Source organism: Gekko japonicus, unplaced genomic scaffold, assembly GCF_001447785.1.
Source record: "Gekko japonicus isolate JY-2015 unplaced genomic scaffold, Gekko_japonicus_V1.1 scaffold17, whole genome shotgun sequence".
NCBI classification, from domain to species: domain Eukaryota; kingdom Metazoa; phylum Chordata; class Lepidosauria; order Squamata; family Gekkonidae; genus Gekko; species Gekko japonicus.
The window spans coordinates 9,650-31,489 of NW_015163604.1; the positions used below are offsets into that span (position 1 = coordinate 9,650).

Below are 21,840 nucleotides of genomic sequence, written 5' to 3' on the forward strand. Positions count from 1 at the left end.
ATGGCTTACCTTCAGTCACAAAGTGAAGATCCTTGCTCTGAGGTGGCAGCTGCTGCCAAAGCAACATTTTTAAAATTCTGCACAGCCAATCAAATCTCCAGTGGCCAAATCCAGTTGCCTTGTTGGGCAAAAGCCCCACCTGGCCCCACCCACTTTCTAAAGCAGTTGGTGGGCACCAAGAAAGGTGTTAGTGAGCGCTATGGCACCCACGGGCACCACATTGGGGACCCCTGGTCTAAACTGTCTTCTCCACTGAGGAACCCTAGGAACTACAGTGGAGTAAGAGGGCTACAGATGAATAACTGAGAATTCTCCCTACCTTTACCAAATCATAATGTCTGGATTCACTGGAGGAAGCTCTAACAGCTAAACTGGTACAGATGACAAGAGAGGCAAGTTGGGCCTTTGTACACAGTTGGCAACATTGCATACTATGACCCTTACTTCTCAAATGGGAGATGAGCAAAAATGGCACATATGAGGCACATGAACATAGGATTTTAATAGTGTCATCTTAACCAGAGGTACACCCTTCTTAGCGCATTAAAGTAAATGGGCTTAGAAAGGAGGGCTGCCAGTTTTGGGTTGGGAAATATCTGGGATTTTGGGGATGGAGGCTGGGATGGGCAGGGTTTGGGGTGGGGAGGGACCAGGGTATGCCATAGATGAGTCCATCTTCCAAAGCAGCCATTGTCTCCAGAGCCTTCTCTGTGGCGGCTCCTACCTGGTGGAACAAGCTCCCGGAGGAGACCCGGGCCCTGCGGGACCTTGTACAATTCCGCAGGGCCTGTAAGACGGAGCTCTTCCACCAGGCGTTTGAGTAGGAGCCGCCACTACTGCACCATCTTCATCTGGCCCTGGGAGAAAGAATGACAGCGCCAAGCGGAACAGATGGCACTGAGTGGATATATGCCATCTTTATGGAAGATCAATTCAGAACATCTAGAGCACTTAATAATAATAATGTTGTAATATTGTAGGAATTGTTTTAAATGGTTTTTAAATGTGTTTTATGCGCTGGCTTATGCCTGATTGTGAGCCGCCCTAAGCCCGCGTCGCGGGGAGGGCGGGCTATAAATTGAACTTATAAATAAAATATAAATAAAATCTCTGTTGCCTGGAGATCAGTTGTAATTCCGGGAGATCTCTAGCCACTACATGGAGGCTGGCAACCCTATTACAAAGGTTTTATTTAGGATAGCACCGTAAATGTGTGGTTATCGTGCAGGCATTACAAGAAGCACCTGGAAGCCAAAGAAAAACAGGAGGGCCAACAGGTAGGACTGGAAGGTGGAGTCCTCTTGTGCACTGACTTCACTCAAGAGGCTGAATATGTATATCGGGCTTTTCCCCTTCAACACATTCGTAAACAAAATAACTATGCTATTGTAATGTCAGACATTAATTTAAACTAATTTTAATTGGTGTTAAAGACTGAGAGGAAGCAGTCCAATGTACTGACCTCAAGGTCAGAGTTGATACTATTATGCCAGAACCAGAATCAATTTGGAACTGGCTCTGGGAATATAGAGGTAAGCAAGATATGCTTCATGAGAGGTGGGTTGCATAAAACGAGTCAGGTAAACACTCTCAACAAGCCCGCTGTTTAAAAATTGTCAGAGGATGCCATCTGATGCTCAGTAACTACCCAGCATCCTGTCCCTAATGACTTGATTCAGAAGACTGACTAGGAAGTGTATGCCATAGTTAAATGCAAATATGAGAAATTTAATTCTTTCATGTGCCTGCAACAGGCAAATGTATTCACTGGGATTTTTAAAAATCAGTATAGAGAACTTCCACTGGGTAACCCTTAAAATGAAAACTGTCTATTGTGGGTGGACTGGCACATTCCCAACTTTGGCTGGCTAGCACCCAATGTTTTACAGTGGTTAGAGATTATTTGGATGGAACAGACATTTGAGGAGACAGATCTCTCTCTCAGCAGCATTATTTTGAATTTGAGTACAAGACCATTTCTATGTAGAAAATGTCAATGAACGTGAATTGATTTTATGGAATCGGGTAATAGATGATTGGTATAAATTAGTCACTTTAGTTTTGTAAGGTTATAGCCAAATAGTAGGTGCTATGGAACCACCTTTGAATGTCTCTTGCTTTGAAAATGCTACAAAGTTGCCCTAAGTCAGCTGTGAGTTGATGGTACTTTCCAGGGGTCATTTTGTAGAAAAAGAGCTAGGGGAACTCATTAGCATATGCCACACCCCCTGACATCACCGGAAGTGTGTCATAAGGCCACACCCCCTGACATCACCGGAAATGTGTCATAAGGCCACACACCCCGCCCCCAACGGTCCCGGCCACCGGTGCCGGCCTTGCAGCTCCACTGCCGAGCAAGGAAGGCCCTCCCTGGCCCCAGGCAGGCAGGGGTGGGGAGAGGCAGGGAGGAAGCAACTTACCCTCCCTCTTCTCCTGCCTCCTCCTGGTTGAATGACGGACGGAAGCAGGGCAGCCGAAAGCGAGGGGCGGGGCTTCATCATGTGCCCCGCCCCCCGTAACTCATCTGGGGAAACTGCGTTCCCCCGCGTTCCCCCCCCCCGAAATAACCTCTGGTACTTTTAATACCATGTATTCTGACCGGCAATGGCTCTCCAGGATAAAATTCTTCTTTTGTAATATTTTATTTTTAAAAGGAAAACAGTGGGGACACAAAAGAAAAGGGAAAGAAAAAATCGGCTATACAACATTATCACATTTATCAAGGACAATCACATATTACACAATGAGTAAGACAGAAAATTATTTTCCTTATATCCCCTTCATTATAATTTTTAAGGTATTGTCTATAAAATATAATAGTTCTTAGTTCTGTTGGGGTGCAATTATATTCAGCATTTTAGGCTTCAAGTTCTCAGCTAAAAGTCTTATCACCTACTACCCTGTTTTTTTAATGGGAGATCCCGGGGATTGAACTTGGGACCTAGAAGCTCTACCACTGGTCCATGGCTCCTCCCCTAAAGGTTTTCATCCATCCAACAAATGTTCTGGAGAAGTTGATACTATGGAAAGATCTGCCTAGTGAGAGATGAGGTATGCCTTTCAATAAAAGAGAGATGAGGTATGCCTTTCAATAAAACCATGCTGGACTAGGATATTGCATCATTCATGCTGGAGCACTAGATGCTCTTATAACATGGTAGAAACAGATGTACTTCTAGCTTTCAGAGTACAATTACTATTCACGTTACACACACACACACACACACACATATATGCACATACACACACACACACACACACACACACACACACACACACTTTCCTCTAGGATAGCCCACTGGTTTCAATGGAACTGCTCTAAAGAAAATTTGAGTTTTCTCCCTTCATATGAGACTTAGAAACATAGAGCTGGAAGGGACCTCAAGGGTCATCTAGTCCAGCCCCATGCACAATGCAGGGAATCCACAACTACCTTAATCCCAAACAGGCAACGGGTTTAATATGATGATCCTAAGGGTGGACAAAAACGTTTCTATGAAATTCCCAAAGTCCTTAGTATTTGCTATTTTGTAAAATTGGAATATCCCAAAGAAGATTCAGGAGTTGCTGCACGAGCTTTTCCAATGCTTTTTATACAGCACACAAAAAAGTACTTTGTGTAGCAGAAATGTCTGCAACTTGAGCGTGTGTGTGCTCCCCCTTTACAAATTGCTTTTCAGATACTACATTGGAAATGCAGCCCCAAGACTGGTCCGAGGGTGCATGAAAAGGTCTCAGCCTGGCAAATGCTTGGATAGGAGATTACTTGAGATCCAACTTAAGCTTCTCAAAGGAAGTGTGAGATATTTGTTGCAATAAATAAATAAAATAGAACGTTCACAGCTGCTCCAGGTATGGCCATAATTTATTCTATAAGGAGCTGGAAACAGACTACTTTGATGATGAGGCTGCTAGTTTTTATTTTCCAAAAGATATCAGTAAAATGTCCATATCTCATACTTTATATGGGGATGAAAATACCATTAAACATACAAAAGAAAACTACAGAACTAGTATCTTCCTGCCTTAAGCCATCCCAGAGTTGTGTAGAGGCCACAGAGAAGCCTTACAGTGACACCTTCTGGCCAAAAATATTACACCACAGTTGCTTTGGCTAACATATCAGGATCGACTTCCTAAATAAATACAAGGCCTCCTAGACAGGATCAGCTACTGACCTCTGCTTTTTTCAAATGGCAGGTCCATTCTCTGCCTTGCATATGTGTCTTTTACAGTGAAATAAATGGAATCTATACCTAAATAACTGTGTTTAGGACAATGCTCTGAAGATGTAGCCTAGGGTTGCCAAGGATTTCAAATAATTCCATCCAATCTATTCAAGGCCACTTGGCATCCTGGAGGGGATACTTACAAGAGGAGTTACCACTCTGGTTTTAATAAAACATTTGACCACTTGCTCATCTTTGTATTTTCAGTGACACGCTTCCGTTTTTGTTTGTTTGTTTCTTCTTTTCAGCAAGCCAGGGGTGCAATAGTATTAGATACTAGGTAGTTACGATGTGCCTATGTTACTCCAAAGTGGTGCAACTGGAATGGCACTCCTTTTTATGGTATGGGACATAAATATTAAAAAAATTATATGGTAAGAAGATCATTACTGACAACGTGGGAAAAGATTTGTCTGCTGATATATACTAAAATTCCAAGATAGGTGTCTCCAGTGGAAGCTTTTTCCTCAACCAACTTTAACTTCAAAACGAGCAGTTATTAGATATGTAGAATTGTTAGATGATGAAAATAATTTAGAATCTCAGGAAGAATGAAAGAGAATGAAAAACACTTGGTGGACTAGAATGCAAGTGGAATCTAGATACAGTGAGGATAAACAGACAGATGGATTCTATTCAGAACAATGTACATTTGAAAAATTATTATGTACTTCAAGAGAGAAACTTATTAAGAAAATGTATGATATGCTGATGCAATTGAAAATGCAGGACAAAATAATTAGATGGTTAGATGGATGCAAAATGTGGGTTATAACATCAATCTGTCACAGTGGAGTAAAATATGGAAAGTGAATATTAAGTTGACTAAATTTTTGTTTAAAGAAAATTTATATAAAATGTTCTATAGATGGCATCTGACCCCAGATAGATTGGCTAAAATGTATACAAACTTGAGTAATATGTGTTGGAAATGTAATATTGGGTCATACTATCATATGTGGTGGATATGTAAAAAGGTTCATAAATTCTGGATTGAAGCACATACTTTTTTACAGTTAATCCTGAATGTCACAATACCTCTTAAACCAGGGATATTTTTGTTAAATTGTTTACCAGATGAGTTAGATAAGAATCATAGATATTTTATATAACAGCTACCGGAGTTTTATTTGCAATGACATGGAGAACATTGAAGATCCCAAGGCTACATGAGTTGATATTGAAGATTATGGAATGTGCTGAAATGGACAAGTTGACAAATATATTAAAAGGAAAAATGGAAGAAGAATTTATGGGACCCTGGAAGGCATTCTATGACTGGTTAAAACAAATATTAAAAAATAAGATTAAGTGAGGAATAATAAGAATGATAGATGAAGTAGTTGTGAAATTGTAATGAGAAGATATGCATGCAGAATGCTGTTGGAATTTTTAAAATATTTATGTATTTTTCTCATTTTCATTCTTTCCCCTTTCTGTATATAAACTAATAAGAAAGAAAGAAAGAAAGAAAGAAAGAAAGAAAGAAAGAAAGAAAGAAAGCCCCACCCGTCCTTCACTCTGAGTCTCAGAGTGGTTTACAATCTCCGTTCCTTTCCCTTCCCCACAACAGACACCCTGTGAGGTGGGTGGGGCTGAGAGAGCTCTTGACAGAAACTGCTCTTTTCAAGAACACCTCTGACAGAACTATGGCTTGCCCAAGGTAATCCAGCAGCTGCGAGTGGAGGAGTGGGGATTCAAACCTGGTTCTCCCAGATTAGAGTCCGCGTATTTAACCACTACCCCAAATTGGCTCTCACCAAACTGATTTGACAGGGTTTGGGAAATAGGTCGCTACGCGGAGGAAGGCAATGGCAAACAAGCTCTGCTCATCTCATGCCTGTGGAAGGGGCCCCCCTGAGTCAGTTGCCGCTCCTGGGCATCTTCTTTTTCTTCTTGTTTCTTTGCTAATGACTCATAGATTAGGAGGGCTTTTCAATCACAGTTTGTGCAAACAGTTCTTTCGTTTAGATCTTCACACACCCAGCAGAGTAACTCCACAGTAAAACTGGCATAATAGAAACAGAAAATTGCTGGGATATTAAGGCTTTCTTAATGATGATTCTGGATCTGCTACACCAGATTTTATTGGTATATAACGCACCTTATAGTACTGCAACTTCTAGAACATACAGCTGGAATTGTTAAAATGCTGATCTGCAGACCGGAAGGTCTGTAGTTCAAAAGTTCAAGACCCTAGTGCCACCTGATGGAGTGAGCTCCCATCTCTGGCCCCAGCTCCTGCCAACCTAGCAGTTCGAAAGCAAGAAATTGGAAGTAGATAAACAGGTACTGCTTTGGTGGGAAGGTAACAGCATTCCGTGCGCCTTGGCCTTTAGTCATGCCGGCCACATGGCAATCTTCAGACAGCACTGGCTCTTTGGCTTGGAAACGGAGATGAGCACCACCCCCTAGAGTCGGATTCAACTGGCTTTCGAGCAAGGGAAACCTTTACCTTACCATTTAGGCGTGTGCAGATCCCAAGGCTGAACATTTTGTGTACCTACCACCAGTGTTCCCTGTAAGCTGAGTTAGTGTGAGCCAGCTCACAGTTTTTTAGCCTCCGGCTCACACATTTTGGGCTTCGCTCAGGAAGGAGGGCTCCAGAGCAGACTAATTTATGCAGTAGCCAAATTGCTCGCTCACAACTTGAATGCCAGGAGCTCACAGAGGAGAATTTTTGCTCACAAGACTCTACAGCTTAGAGGGAACATTGCCTACCTCTACCATCTATTACATATATGTTTACTGGAAAATACATTCCGACACTTGACTTATAAACTTTTGAAACTCAAACTGTTCATAAACTGGGAACTTCCTGTATTCTAGTTCAGAGTGGGTTGGGTGGGAAAGGAATAAAGGAAGTCTGCCTGTTTCTGTGGTTCTTGACTTTTGCTCAGAGCCCTAGAATCACTAAAACAAGGGTTGTCAATCTCAAGGTTGTGGCTGGAGATCTCCTGGGATACTGATCTCCAGGCAACAGAGATCAGTTCACCTGGAGAAAATGGCTGCTTTGGAAGGTGGATTCTACTGTTTTATACACCTCATTGAGGTCTCTCCTGACCCCAAATCTCGCCCATTTCAGGCTCCACCCGATCTCGAGGTATTTCCTAACCCAGAGCTGGCAACCCTACTGAAGATTTCTGTTTATTCTTATTTGAAAGCAATTCAGAGGCAATGCAACTTAATTTAGACAATTGGCCACTAGGGTTCCCAGCTCTGGGGGAAGTTCCTGAAGATTTTGGAGGTGGAGCCTGAGAAAGATGGGGTTTGGAGAGGGGTATAATGCCATAGAGACCAAATTCCAAAGCAACCTTTTGATCCAGAATAATATGTCGGCTGGAGACCAATTATACTACCAGGAAATCTCCAGCCACCACCTGGAAGTTGGCAACCACACGGAGGCTCTCCCCGGGTTAAAAACGGCCTCTCTGACATCCGCCTGTGACTATAGAAGAAGAGATTGGATTTATGCTCGGAGTCTCAGAGCACCTTACAAACTCCTTTCCCTTCCCCTCCCCACAACAGACAGCCTGTGAGGTGGGTGGGGCTGAGAGAACTCTGACACAAACTGCTCTTTTTCAAGGACAGCTGTGCCAGAGCTTGTGACTGACCCAAGGTCACATCAGCAGGTGCAAGTGGAGGTGTGGGGAATCAAACCCGGTTCTCCCAGATTAGAGTCCGTGCACTTAACCACTACACCAAACGATAGAAACCACTGGGGGACTGCAGGAGGAGAAAAGCCAGCGGAGACGGTGATGAGACCGCTACTTGAGTCTAGCGAGTGTAGGGATTAGAGCATCGCAGTCCTTGCCGACACTTCCGGTATCAAAACAAACTCCCTTTTCCACTTGAATGCCATAGGAAGCTTTTATAATAGACGGAAGAAGCGGCGCCACTCCACGCCCGCAGAGAAGCATTGCGCGTGGCGGAGTTCGACTTTTAATGGGAAGTTTATGTTGGATATGGCGTTAGTTCTTCGCCTTATCTCTATGATATGATAAGAACCCTCCTTCCCAAAGTGCCGGCCGGGCAAGGTTCTCACGTGATGGCCTCGGGGGCAGTCATGTGCTCAGGTTGTCACGTGATCACTTGAGGCTGAGGCGAGCCGAAACTTAGAGGGGAAGATGGCCGGGCTGGAGGAAGAGGAGCAGGCGCTGTTGGGCGAGGAGCCACCGGCGGAGCATGATGTGCCCCCTTCGCGGACGCCGCTCTCGGCGCTGTGCGACCCGCAGCGCCTGGCTCATCGGCTGGTGGTCCTGGCGCTCATGTGCTTCTTGGGCTTCGGTGAGCGAGTGCGGCAGGACCGAGCGGGAGTTGCTCTCCTTGGGCGATGATGAACTTGTTGGCGTTTAGGGCAAAATAGTTAGTTAAGCCAGCTGGGAGTGAATAAGTGTTAGTCTGGGTACCACTTTTCTAGCAAAGCGCGTCTTCATTGAGCGAGTGGGGAGTGTGCCGGGGGGGGGGGGGGGGTTCTTCCTGGAAGTCTGACAGACTTCATATGGTGCGGCAAGAACTTACTTAAGGAGCCTTGTTGGGATTCTGCCGGGCAGCCTGAATTCTACAACGGGAGCCATTCATTCGAGGAGCGTGGGTTGAAGTGGACGGTGTTTGGTAAAACCGGAGGGTACTGATGGAACTACGATAATTTGCGCCCGTCTTGGCAATTTATTGGCAAAAGAAAGAGGAAGTAGTACAAAACACCGAGAAGGAAAGTTCATTGGTGGGTGGTGGCTTGATAGTTGCGGGAGCTGCATTTTAAAAATCCTCCTCCCTTCCCCCATTGGGACTTGAATTCTGTGAATTCCTTTAAAAGTATGTGTTGTTTCCTGTGTATCAGGGTAAATCTTGTGTTTCTCATTTTAAATTAATCTATCCAGTGTGGCAATCATTTGAAATGTGGTCTTGGAAGAGAGTTTTATGGACACAGTGGACTGCCAAAAAGACAAATAAGTATTTTTCTACGAAATGACCCCTGGACAGCGGTACCAGCTCTGGGTAGTGGACTGCCAAAAAGACAAATAAGTGGGTTTTTGTTAGGGTTACCTGGTCTAGGTGGGGAAATACCTGAAGAGTTTGGGGGTGGAGCCTTGAGAGGATGGGTTTTGGGAGGGGAGGGACTTCAGCAGTGTACAATGCCATAGAGTCCACCCTCCAAAGCAGCTATTTTCTCCAGGGGAACTGACCTTTATTGCATAGAGGTCAGTTGTAATAGTAGGAGATGTCCTGGTCCCACCTGGAGGTTGGCAACCCTAATTCTCAAATCAATCCTGCACTAAAATGACTGAACTGAGGCTATGAGAAGACGAGGCTCATTGGAAAAGATAGTAATGTGAAGAAAAGTTGAAGGTATCAAGGAAAGACCCAACATGAGATAGATTGATTCAAAGGAAGCTACAGCCTTGATAAGTAGGATGCAACTTGATGGCTCTTACACACGCACACACTCTGGCAAATTAATGCAACAGTAGTGAAGTGTCTCAATTTAGACAAGGGCACTGTACAAGCACAAACAAATACATCAGGTTCCTCACAATTCCCTTATAATCTGCTTTTCTTGCTGAGACTCAAAGCAGGCTACACATTTTTAAAAAGCAGTCCAATAAAGTTGGATTACAAAATTTTAAAGAACTCAGCAATAACAGTATAATACATACAATGACCAATGCAATGAAAACTGCCTTAAATTTTCACAGACATTAAAATTTCAACTGCATTTCCTTTATAAAAAGGCCAGAGGACTTCTGCTTGCATTTAGTTTAAGAAACCCATTCAACTTCCTCTTTGAAAACTGAATTATTTTACTTTCATGATAAGCAAAGTAGGAAGTTTTTTGGCCAAAAATTTATGATGTCTTTAAATACGATGAAGATTAATTATTGCTGTTTTAAGCCTTTTCAAGATCTGAAATGCTTTACAGTACTTAATTTCTATCTCTTACATTTCTGTACAGGCAGCTATTTCTGCTATGACAACCCAGCAGCTCTGCAAACTCAAGTTCAAGGGGTGAGTGGAAAAAATGTCAATATGTGTTCACCTTTTTTCCTTGTCCAGAAATTTTTTTTTAGAAGTTTCATTTACATCTGTAGAGCTGGATAAAAACCAGCTTTTCCCCACACCCGGTTAAAATGCTTGTTTTAACAAGTGAGGGTTTAAAGCACTCTGTAATAAGTCCTCATCTTCGTTTTCTGGAACTGAACCAATTACAGAGTGCTTTAAACCCTCACTGTTCAAACTTGCTTACATTTGGTGATAAATTTGTGTAAAAATGGAACTCTCGAAGATGTGTACACACTTCCTATTGAATGTGAAGCTGTGTACATATTTCTTATTGAATCAATGATTGGTTCCACCTAAGCATCATAGAGAAGCAACTGTTTTTTAAAATTTAGATACTAGCTGAGCTAGACTTAACAAATATGCAGCTTCTGAGGGTGGTTCTCTCCTTCAGGTAATGGTTTGTTATTTCCAAAGCTGCCTTAAAGATCATGACTTCTCTTCAGTCAGGTTATCCCAAGGCTCCTGTTTCCTTCTGAGAAAACAAAAATGCCACATTATTGCATTACTTGCTCTCTTGGTTTCAAAATAGTAGGAGAGAGAATGCCAGAGAGTCAGACTCTTGTCCTGGTTTCTAGTTTTTTACCTAGAAAAGGAGGGAATTCAGGGAATTCAGATACTGTAAAGGGCAGGGTTGTTTCAATACTGAGAGCACATGAAGCTGTGTTATACTGAATCAGACCCTTGGTCCATCAAGGTCAGTATTTGGATTGGCAGTGGCTCTCCAGGGTCTCAGGCAGAGGTTTTTTACGTCATCTGCTATCTGATCCTTTCCACTAGAAATGCCTGGGATTGAACCTGGGAGTTTCTGCATGCCAAGCAGATGCTCAGCCTCTGAGCCATGGCCCTTCTGAGCACAGTAGTAGAGGAAAGGGAAAATTATAGGTAGCAGTAAAAATGAAAGGAAGAGAGAAATAGGCAAGCAGGCTATTTTCAGGGCTGCTTTACATGGTGCTCATGGTAGTAAAATTCTGTTTTGAGTGATTTGGAGGAAAGAGAGGCTATGAATATAATAAAGAAAAAGAAATACATTAAAAAAGGGATAAGGCTTCAACAAGGGGAAGTCTCTGTGAAAACATTTCTTTACAGGCCGTTTCCTTTATTCTGATGCAAAAGGCTGATTTCTCCTACTCATGTGGGCCATCCTCTTCCAGTTCTGGTGGCTGCTGGGACAGTGAAATAAGATATTTAGGAATCCTGATCCAAGTGGTTATCTTCTGGAGTGGGTAGGGTGGAGATACAACCCTGATGGAACTCTGGATTAGACATTTAGCATAGTGATGAAAAGCAGCTTCATTTTTTTAAAAACATTTTATTATCGGGTCACAACAACATGTCCAATATTATAACATTCCCTCATTTCTATTATAGCCCTTTCCCCTCCCTCCCTCCCTCCCCTTCTCCAGGCTTCCCGCAGTGATCCCGCCCCTACCTAGTTTCATTTTTTGTCTAATCCTTCCTCCTAAAACAAAGTTGAATATGTAATTATTATTTTAACTACCTTTTTCATATATTCTGTCTCATAGGTAACATTTCTTTAACTACCATCGTCTTCTGTTCAACTCTTTACACCTTCTATTCTTAATAATTATTAAAGCACAATAAGTTGTTCTTAACATCCCAGTATTTCTCTAGATACTCTTTAAAGTCCATCCAGTCTGCAAAAAACTCTTCATCTTCTTTGTTGTTAAGTTTCCTTCTCAATTTGTCAATTTCTGCCATAGAAAGCATTTTTCTAATCCATTCCCAAACCTCAGGTACTTGGTCTTCAGTTGATGGATGTTCCCATGTGAGTCTTTTGTAGCTAAAGTCATGCTAAAAGGGTTTTTTTTTTTAATGTACTTTTCCATTTAGGATATGAAAGTGAACACTGCTCAGTTTATGGCATTGTATGCCTGGTATTCCTGGCCAAATGTGGTCCTCTGTTTCTTTGGAGGCTTTCTAATAGACAGAGTATTTGGAATAAGGTAAGTATTGTTCAAAATAATCCTTGTTCGAAATAATATAATGCTGCCATTTTAATTTTGAAAAATTATTGTGAGATAAGGTGATGATTTTCTTAGATGGGATGAACGAAAGCCTTTCAGCCTCTGGAGCACAGTGGCTGTGAGAATCAGCTGTGTTGTTACCGGCCTACATCACAAGGCTTTTTATTATTTTGTTTAGAATGTTTATAGGCCACCTTTCCACTTTTGAGATGTCTGTTCAGGAAGTTAAAATATGAAATAAATCTTAAAGACCAGCAGAAATTAAGTAAACCATGTCAGCAAGAAAGCTCAGGGGTAGAAACAGCAAGTGGTCTTTTACTTGCCTCAAAAGTCCATTGGGATAGTACTAATGTCAGCTCATTGGGGAGGGAATTCCAAATCGAGGGAAGGGTGGTTAAAAAATCCTCCCATGGAATCCAGGCAACTTAACCTCAGCCCTGACTGGTTTCCCCAGGAAGGCATCACGTGTAGGTCTCAAAACCTTCCATGAGGAACTTTCATGTGTGGGTCTCAAAAACTAGGCAGTCCTTCAGGGACTCTGTAACTAAGCCATTTAGAGTCAAAACCAACACTTTCAATTGAACCCTGAATCAAGTGGACTGCCAGAGCAGCTCAAGTGGCTTTGACTTTTTTATGATCATTCTTGCATAACCCTGTAAGGAACCTCACAGTTGGTACCAAAGTTTCCAAACTATCTTCAAGGGTAGCCCCACGCAGAGCATGTTACAGTAAACTAATCTGGATGGTCGTGAGGCATGTGTGATTGCAGCTAGGTCAGCTTTCTCCAGAAATGGCTGTGGCTAATGCACTAGCCTTAGCTGCTAAAAGACACTCGTGTTCCTTTAGGCAGCCACTGCCCAAAGCCAGTGTGGCATCTAGAAACTCCCCTAAAGTGTGAACCTTATTCCTTAACCAAAGCACTCCTGTTTTATCTGGATTAAGATTAAAGCTGATGTAAGGTTTGCAGCAAGATAATGTATGTGAAATGCTTTGAACAATGAAAGCGCTATAGAAATGTGTAGTATTAGGTACAGGCTTGACTTTATTTCATCTTGCTTGCTTTTTAAAATGGTACAGAATCTGTTCAACTCTGTTACTTGTCTTAGTATGTTTTATGTTGATACTTGCTTATTATAAAGAAATTTTAAAATGGCTTACACTTTCTTGCAGGTGGGGCACAATAATATTTAGCGTCTTTGTCTGCATTGGGCAGGTAGGTTAAACAAATAATGTTCATATCCTGCTCAGTGGCTAATTACAGAAAAGTAATAGATGCGTTCATTCCAAAGAACTCTGAAAATGTTTATATTAACCTGATTTGAAGAGACCTCATAGCTATGACTTGGATCCTGGTAGATTTGTGAGCGGAGTGGAGTCCATGGCACAGAACTTTTTCTGCTTCCCCTTCCTGCTGGAACCCCTTGAAAATCTTTTTTTCGGAGGGGGGGTGGACCAAAATGGGGATCTGAAGTGGGAGGGTGGGAAATTGATGCTATCCGTTTTTGGAAATGGGCCATAGGATCCAAATCACCAATGTGTCTGTTACATTGTTTTTCAGCTATTCAATTGAAATGTGATGCTTAATTTCTCTTTTGTAGGTGATCTTTGCTTTAGGAGCATTATTCAATGCTTTTTGGCTGATGGAAGCTGGACGGTTTGTATTTGGGTAAGCTCATATGTTAAAGTAGTATAAATATCTGCTCTTAATCACTACACTGCACTGGCATGTACTCTATCCTTGGGCCCCAGTAAGGTACAACTGGGGTGAGACTTGAACCAGGGATGCCCTGGTAAAAATCCTCTTAGTCAATGAAGCACTCTAGTAGGTTTCTCTTTAACTCTGAAAAATTAGATTACTTCCTTTTTGATTTTCTTGTACTGCTTAAGCTAAGAAAAAATCTTACACCAAGACTGACATACAGCTCTAATGTCTAAAAGCAGGGTTGTTATATGTGTTGCTTCAAACATCTGCATTCATGAACCTACATCTGCTTCCATTAGGATTGGTGGGGAGTCCTTAGCGGTGGCCCAAAACACCTATGCTGTCAGTTGGTTTAAAGGAAAAGAATTAAACCTTGTGTTTGGACTGCAACTCAGCATGGCTCGGATTGTAAGTATAGAAATCAGTGTTTTGTTCTCCCTGTTATAATTACCACCATACATTTGGTTGTAGATCTTGCTGTTGGTTCCTACCTGTGTTAATTAGGGTGGTAAGAACTCCAACAGTTACTGAAGTACACACATTTTAAAATTTCACTGTACAAATTCATAGGGCGAGGAACATTGGTGGAAAGTAATCTTGTGTGATATGAAGTGTGGATGACTTACAAGATGCCAATGCTTGAGTTCAAAGGTCACACAAACCTTTGACTATTGGTCTCCCAGCTAGATTTAAGGGTTTGAAGTAACTTACTGGAGGGATTTCGTATTTCTTGGGGTCTCAAATGGTACCTGCAAGGACAGTGCTTTCCTTCTGCTAAGGTGGCCCAGGCTTGTATGTGGTCTTTGGTTACAAAACATATCCTTCCACGGCATCAGTACAAAACATTGTTTTCAAATTTTTGGTTGTAGGCTGGTTCTTGTTCTTAACTGTGGAACTTTTGGCTGTGTTACAAACATTTTTCACACTGGTTCAGATGTGCCATCTAGTTCATGCCAGTCTGTTTAGTTCAAAACTGTCTCCAGCAATGTCCAGCAAACTTCCCAGAGGTTTTGCAAGTAAGGGCAAGATTTCTCTGTGAGTGTTCCCAGCATCTGACAGTAAAGTACCTCTGAAGTGGTACCATTTGAAGTGTTGCAACTCATAGCTCCAGATCCATCCTTGGTGCATTTTTCTCACTCCCTCCGGTGACCATTGTACTGGCTGGTTAGTGGGAATTCAATTGGATATAAATTGAACTGCATCTGCTCCTGTCAACTCCAATTAGATGTGTTTTCTGCTTACTGAGAAAGTTAGCTCAAAATACAAGTCGAATGAAGTGTATCCTTGGATAGAACTTCTTGAAGTGAAATTTATGGAGCTGAGGTTTCAAATTCAAAACTATACATATATGTGTGTGTGTGTGTGTGTGTATTATATCTGTTAGCAGGATACCCTTGGCAAAATGGTCCATATGCTGCCTCCTAAAAAATATACACTTTTGACAGCATTTAGTTTTCGCGGGCATACTGTTTCCTCAGAGGATGTTGAAAATAGCATTACCGAGGCTGATGGTCATCTCTTCCTAGGGGAGCACTGTGAATATGAATATAATGGGATGGGTGTACTCCAGAATACAAGATCTGCTGGGTTCTACAGGTCACACTACTCTTGGTGTAGTGCTCTTTATAGGTTAGTAAATACTCTTAAGTGATATTGAATTTGCATGACTCATCTAAGATTTCTGTATCGTGATGTAAGTGGAATGTGGTTCAACTTTTGCCCCAGCATAGTATATGTAAATAGTTCATATCTTGCTGCAGGCTGCCTGTGATTAATAGTATGCATGACACACTTGAATCTTTGACTCAGGGCTACATGATAGTGTTCCTGTCACCAGTCTGCTGAGAGCCACTGCGGTGACAGCTTGATCTGTCCAAGCAGGGCCTTTGGCAGGTGCCACCCTGCAAATGGCCAAGATTAGCAGCTGTCCGTAGATGTGTATTCTCTGTTGTGGCCCCTAATTTATGGAATGGTGCATCTGACGAGGTCAGGAAGGCTTCTGCTGTCCCAGCATTCCATAAACTATGCAAAACTAAGCAAAGTTTGAGTCCAGGGGCACCTTTAAGACCAACAAAATTTAATTCTGGGTATAAGCTTTTGTGTGCACGCACACTTCTTCAGATACATACAAAAGCTTATACCAGAATTAAACTTTGTTGGTCTTAAAGGTGCCACTGGACCCAAACTTTGTTCTGTTGCTTCAGACCAACAGGGCTATTCACCTGAATCTGTGCAAAATTGAATAATTCAGGAGGGCATTTTTACACAGGTGATAGGACTATATTGTAATGGCCTGGAAGATGTTTCAGTAGAGAGGAGGAGACTGTGGACTTATATTACTGTGTATATAGCAGAGGTTCCCACACTTATTTGGCCTTTTCAAAAAAAAATTACTCAGCGCCCCCCTGGAAATCTACTTTGAGGAAGTGGACAAAAAGATGCAGTTTGTAGATCTGTACCTGGATCGTTCCAGCGCCCCCCAGGAGGCAGTATTGCCCACTTTGGGAACCAGTGGACTGTATAGTATGAACTAGCTGTTGCTGTATGTAATATCCTAATATGAAATTTGCGCACTGCTGCACATGTCATACTGATACGTATTTCCTTAAACGCCTTCCTATTACATTGATTATTGGATACCCCAACCTGTTGACTACAGTGACTTACACTGTGTGATCTGCCTTGAGTCTCAGTGAGAAAGATGGACTATCAATAACATATATAAATAAAATAATTGATTTCTAGCCTTGTAGAAGTCACAGATCTTTAAAAAGGGGCTAAGTAGATTTATGGCAGGTAGGTCCATCAATGGCTGCCAAGAGGCAGTAGACTACTGAAACACCAAGCGCTAGGAGGCAACATCAGGGTAAGGGCTTGACCTCTATGCCGGGTTTGGCCCTCTTATGCCGGATTAGATGGACTGCTGGTCTGAACCAGCATTGCTTTTCTTAGGTTCCTTGGAAACATATGAGCCATGGTCCTTTTAAAAGAGAGAATAGATTTTCCTGTTTCCCTTTTGCTATTTAATTGGTTGTGGCAAGTGGGAGCTAATCACTTGGATATTTCAGAAGCTTCATGTCCCTTTGTGGCCAACACTTTACTCAAACTGCCTCTCTTGTCACTAAGAACAAGACAGCTGTGAAACTGCAATATACCGAGAGTGTATGCCAGTCAGTGTAGCAGCTGATAGCTATTTCAGGAATGGGAACAGCTGGCAACATCTGTATGAGAGTATTGAACAGTATTGCCTTAACTGGAGGTCACTGTACTCAGTGCTGTAAACAAGCCTTAGGCGGTCTGCGGTTCCTGATGTAGAACCCATTATCACTGTGACGTGCTGCACAATTAATGCAGTAAATCTGTAGCTGAACTGCACCACCATTTGAGTCAAATGGGAAGCCTTGCTTCAAACTTGGACCTTTTCTGTTCACTTTTTCTTGTGGAGTCACTATGCATTCTGGGAGTGGCTTGATTTCAGTCCAGCTTTCTATGCACACCATAATCATAGTCAAACTAGGGCTAGGGCCTCGACTAGGGCAAGGGCGTTTTCAGCCCCTACCTGGTGGGATGAAGCTCCCATATGAGATCAGGGCCCTGTGTAGGGCTGCCAAGCCGCGGCGGGGGATCTGCACGTCTTCACAGGATCCCTGCTGCGGGGGACAGTGATACGCATTGCACCGCCGTTGCCAGGATGTGACGCTATGCATCGCTCTGGCAACGGGGCTGTTTGGAGTCCCGTTGCCAGAGTGACGCATAGCGTCACATCCTGGCGACGGCGGTGCAACGCGTATTGCTGCCCCCCGCGGCAGGGATCCTGTGAAGACGTGCGGATCCCCCGCCGCGGCTTGGGAGCCCCAGCCCTGTGGGACCTTTTACAGTTCCGCAGGGCCTGCAAGACGGAGTTCTTCCGCCAGGCTTTTAACTAGGGCAATGGACGTCCCTCCCTCTCTACTGGGCCTCCCCTCAAGTGAGTCAGAACTGTAGTACCGTCTAAGGACCAAATCTTGAAATCGGTGAGGCTTTAGCTATAACTTGCACCTGATAAATGCTGTTGTATTTTATTGGTGTTTTTACTGTTTTAATTTTTATATACTGTATATTGTTTACTAAATCTGATGGAACCCTCCCTCAGCCCGCTATGTGGGGAGGGTGGGATATAAAGCTAATAAAATAAATAAATAAATAAAATTTGGCCTTTGAAGAAGCTGCACCTCAGTTGCATGATGTTGAGCCCTCCTGTGCTGTGTGACAAGCTGGTTTCAGACATGCCCAGATATTGCTCTGATTACACAGCTGTCTCTATGAGCTAATGTCTGGTACTAAAGAACAATTAGTGGCATTTGATCCATCGGGGATGTTTCCGATTTGTAAGCAATCCCTCAGTTAGTCACGGGGTGCTAATGTGTGCTGACTGGAACTGGAGGCCTCTGCTGTCACATGCTACATCTCTCTCTTGCTTTGCAGGTGGCGTAACGTGTATCTTTTCGTTACTCTGTGCTCTCTTCCTTGCTTATTTGGACCGAAGAGCTGAGAAGATTCTTTGTAAAGAGCAGGAGAAAAGCGGTAGGTGAATGTCAGTCTTCAGCAACAGGATTTTAATTTTTATAAACTATGTTTACTATAGAACAGAGGCAAAATGGTTCAACTTTCTCATTCCTTTCCTCACACTTGTGTTAGTTGGGAGGTGTGTAAAATTTCCCTCATTTAATAGAAAAACTCATACTTAGAAAGAATTGGCTTCCCTTGTGCTGGGTCTTGAGGTTCTTAGTTTTAAATATGAGAAATAGGAGCCCTTGCTTCATCTTGGTGAAGTTCTGGTAGACAGAGTCTAGTGGTGGGAAGATTTGTTTAATTGTGGGTGACCTTCAACCAGCTGGGACATCTCTTTGCTTCTGCAAACATTAGCAGTTAACATGTCTGTTTGTGGAAGGGCATTTCTTGGAAAAAGTTGAAGACCAAAGGGACTGTTCCTTGTGGGAAAGATATTAAACATCCTCCAGAGTGCAACTCAGTTTCACCATTAAATATGTAGACATCCTGTTTAGAGAAATTTATTGGCTTCTCATCTATATATCTAATAGCGAACTTGCCCCCGGAGTGTGGATCGCTAGATCAGCGCTCCGGGGGCAGCTGGGGGGCCGGGGGAGGTTTGTGCACACGTGGGCCAGTCCCCACGTGTGCACAAAAATAAAAAAAGTTGAAAAAAATCTCGGGGGGATGTTTAAATCCCCCCGAAAGTGCAAGAGGGTCTCCTGCGCGTGTGCAGGAGACGCTCTGCGACCTACCGGGCTTGCGTGCGGGGGAAGGGAGCGAACGGGGAAAGAGAGAGACTGGCCCCCGCGAGTATCGCGGGTCCCCCCTTGTCTAAACTGATGGTACAGTGAAAAGAGCTGTGGGCAAGGCAGAACATGAACAAACAGCCTAGATGCCACTGAATTCTAAATGTCTTTCTGCCTCGGGGAAGAAAATGACTTTGTTGGTGGCCGTTTTTTGGTCCATGCACTTTTTCTTTTTTGCCATCAAGTCACAGCAGACTTATGGGGACCCCGTAGGGTTTTCAAGGCAAGAGACACTCAGAGGTGGTTTGCCATTGCCTGCCTCTGTGTTATGACCCTGGTATTCCTTAGAGGTCTCCCATCCAAATACTAGGCAGGGCCGACGCTGCTTAGCTTCTGAGATATGACAAGATCCAGATAGCCTGGGCTATCCAGGTAAGGGCCCATGCACTGTAACTTACTTATAAACGGGGGGGGGGGGAATCTTCTTGCCCCAAGAGCTTGAGCTCAGAGGTGCAAGCCAGGCAAGCTTAAAGATGACTTTATATCACTCTGCAGATACATCTTTGAGATGAAAAATGCCTTTGGCAGGTGAACTTTCTAAAATGTAGAGGTAAAGCCATGTCTGTTCTTGCTACAGAAAGAACCACCTGCATAAAGGTTAACTCTATGACCACTTCCTTGAAGCATTCCTTTAAACTGTGGCTTACTAAAGCTAATGGCTGTTTCTTTTCTCTCAAGGTGAAGTGATTAAGCTAAGTGATGTCAAAGATTTCTCGTTGTCCCTGTGGCTCATATTTATCATCTGCGTCTGTTACTATGTGGCTGTCTTCCCATTCATTGGACTTGGAAAGTAAGTGCATGTTTCACAGTGTGTTCTCAGTCTGGCCCTTTTTGGTGTGTTACAAAATGTTAGTGGTTCATCATACACGTCTGCTCTCCATTGCAGTGATTTAGCACTTCCTTATATAAGTATTTCCTACATGGATGTTGCCTTCATGAAAAGAAATACCTGTTGTACAAGTGGGTATGTGTGTGTCTGTTTTGCATGGCCTCATCTGGCAGTTACGCCTCTTGATGGTGGACCCAGTATCACTTTTAAGCAGCTTTTTAACAAAGCATACTTGTTCTGTGCCTCGTCCTTTGCGTTCATCTGATACTGTTAATTTTAAGAAACGCACATTCTAGCATATATATTTAACACCAAGCAATTGAATGATGAGTTTTAGTGCCATGACTGTCTCCAAAACCAGTAATTTATTCGTATGGCTTTCAGGTTTTGCACAGGTGATAAATAACAGTACTTGCCAAAACGATCTCCATCTGGTATCGCAAGACAAACTAAGAAAAAGGGAAGGGTCCAAATACTGCAAAAGTAATTCATTAAGGCCACCTGATGCCAAAACTCAAAGAACTGCTGTGGCCAAGGAGGTTGTTCCTTAAGGACCAGACTCCATGGTGTGCTGGCAAAAACACATTTCTTAAATGTGCATTGCCACTGAGCACGAATGTTGGGACTGGTGGGCTAGGAGGGATTTGCTGTGGAGAGACTCAGTGTCATGGGAAGATTAAATGCAGATTTCCAGGAAAAAAATGGACGTTTAGAGGACATTGCATTTATTTTAATAATTCCTTGTTGAACCTAAGTATTCAAATGATTTGACAACATAAAACGCATAATTTATAACTTAGCTAGCATATAAAACTCTACTATTTGGCATATTTATAAGCTGTAAATGTCTAGACTTTTCCTAACCATAACCTGGTGACTTCAATGATTACAGCTCTGTCATGTACTCAGGTCTTTAACACATATCCAGAATGGTCCACATTGTGAAGCCAGTACATGATGGCTTTAACGTTAAGCATGTGAAGTCATATTAGAAGTAGCAGAGAATGGATAACTCCACATAGAAACTATAGTGATGGTCATGGAGCATTTTCTGACATGGTAATCTAGTCTTCCTCTGTGTTCCCATTGCTCTTAGGAGCTAACCCTTTGGAAAGCTTTAGGTTAAATGGTTCAGTAGTGCTGGTTGTGTTTGTACCCATAGACCTAGCCAGTAAGTAAGTTGTGGTAGTAAACAGGTCCTTAAATGATGATTTTTTTTAACTCTTAAAAATTCTGTCTGTAGATTTATGCAGAGAAGTATATATTGCAATTTTTGGTTCATGTAGAACACTTTGCCTATACAGACAGTACAGGGCTGTCTGCTGTAAATCTATGCCAGGCTCGGCTCTGTAACAGGCATAAAACTTTACACACTTTTTTATTTAGCACAGTTTTTTCTACTGATGTTCGGAATTGAAAGAGGGCTTTGGAAGGGGGCATTGATATCCCATCGCAACCACTGGGAATCCTGTTTAAACTCTCCCCTCTAAACCTTGACTCCTTTCCACCAAGCTGTCCTTAAATGAAGACAGGTTTTTCCTCATCCAAAGAAGTACTCCCCTGGGTCAGGTCTTTCTCTGTTGAGGAAAGACTTAGCGGAAGGAAGTAATAGGATCCAGTCTATTGACTGTATTTGGGAGAGCTGTTTCTGCTTGCTTGATCCAAAAGGAAGAGGGAATTGCTTTATCTTCAGCAG

At 42.7% G+C, this 21,840-nt stretch overlaps 1 protein-coding gene across 2 annotated transcripts in view; it reads left to right on the plus strand.

The window, feature by feature from the left end:
• Window positions 1–8,337: 8,337 nt before the first annotated feature.
• MFSD1 (major facilitator superfamily domain containing 1) overlaps window positions 8,338–21,840 on the plus strand; it is a 23,728-nt gene continuing 10,225 nt past the window's right edge. For both annotated transcript variants that reach the window (XM_015407243.1, XM_015407242.1), the window contains exons 1-9: window positions 8,338–8,516; window positions 10,183–10,235; window positions 12,141–12,253; window positions 13,445–13,487; window positions 13,873–13,940; window positions 14,276–14,384; window positions 15,503–15,605; window positions 18,441–18,539; window positions 19,994–20,105. In XM_015407243.1, coding sequence (XP_015262729.1) covers window positions 8,357–8,516; window positions 10,183–10,235; window positions 12,141–12,253; window positions 13,445–13,487; window positions 13,873–13,940; window positions 14,276–14,384; window positions 15,503–15,605; window positions 18,441–18,539; window positions 19,994–20,105 — 860 coding nt within the window. In that variant the 5' untranslated portion in view covers window positions 8,338–8,356. The remainder of the gene's footprint in view (window positions 8,517–10,182; window positions 10,236–12,140; window positions 12,254–13,444; window positions 13,488–13,872; window positions 13,941–14,275; window positions 14,385–15,502; window positions 15,606–18,440; window positions 18,540–19,993; window positions 20,106–21,840) is intronic.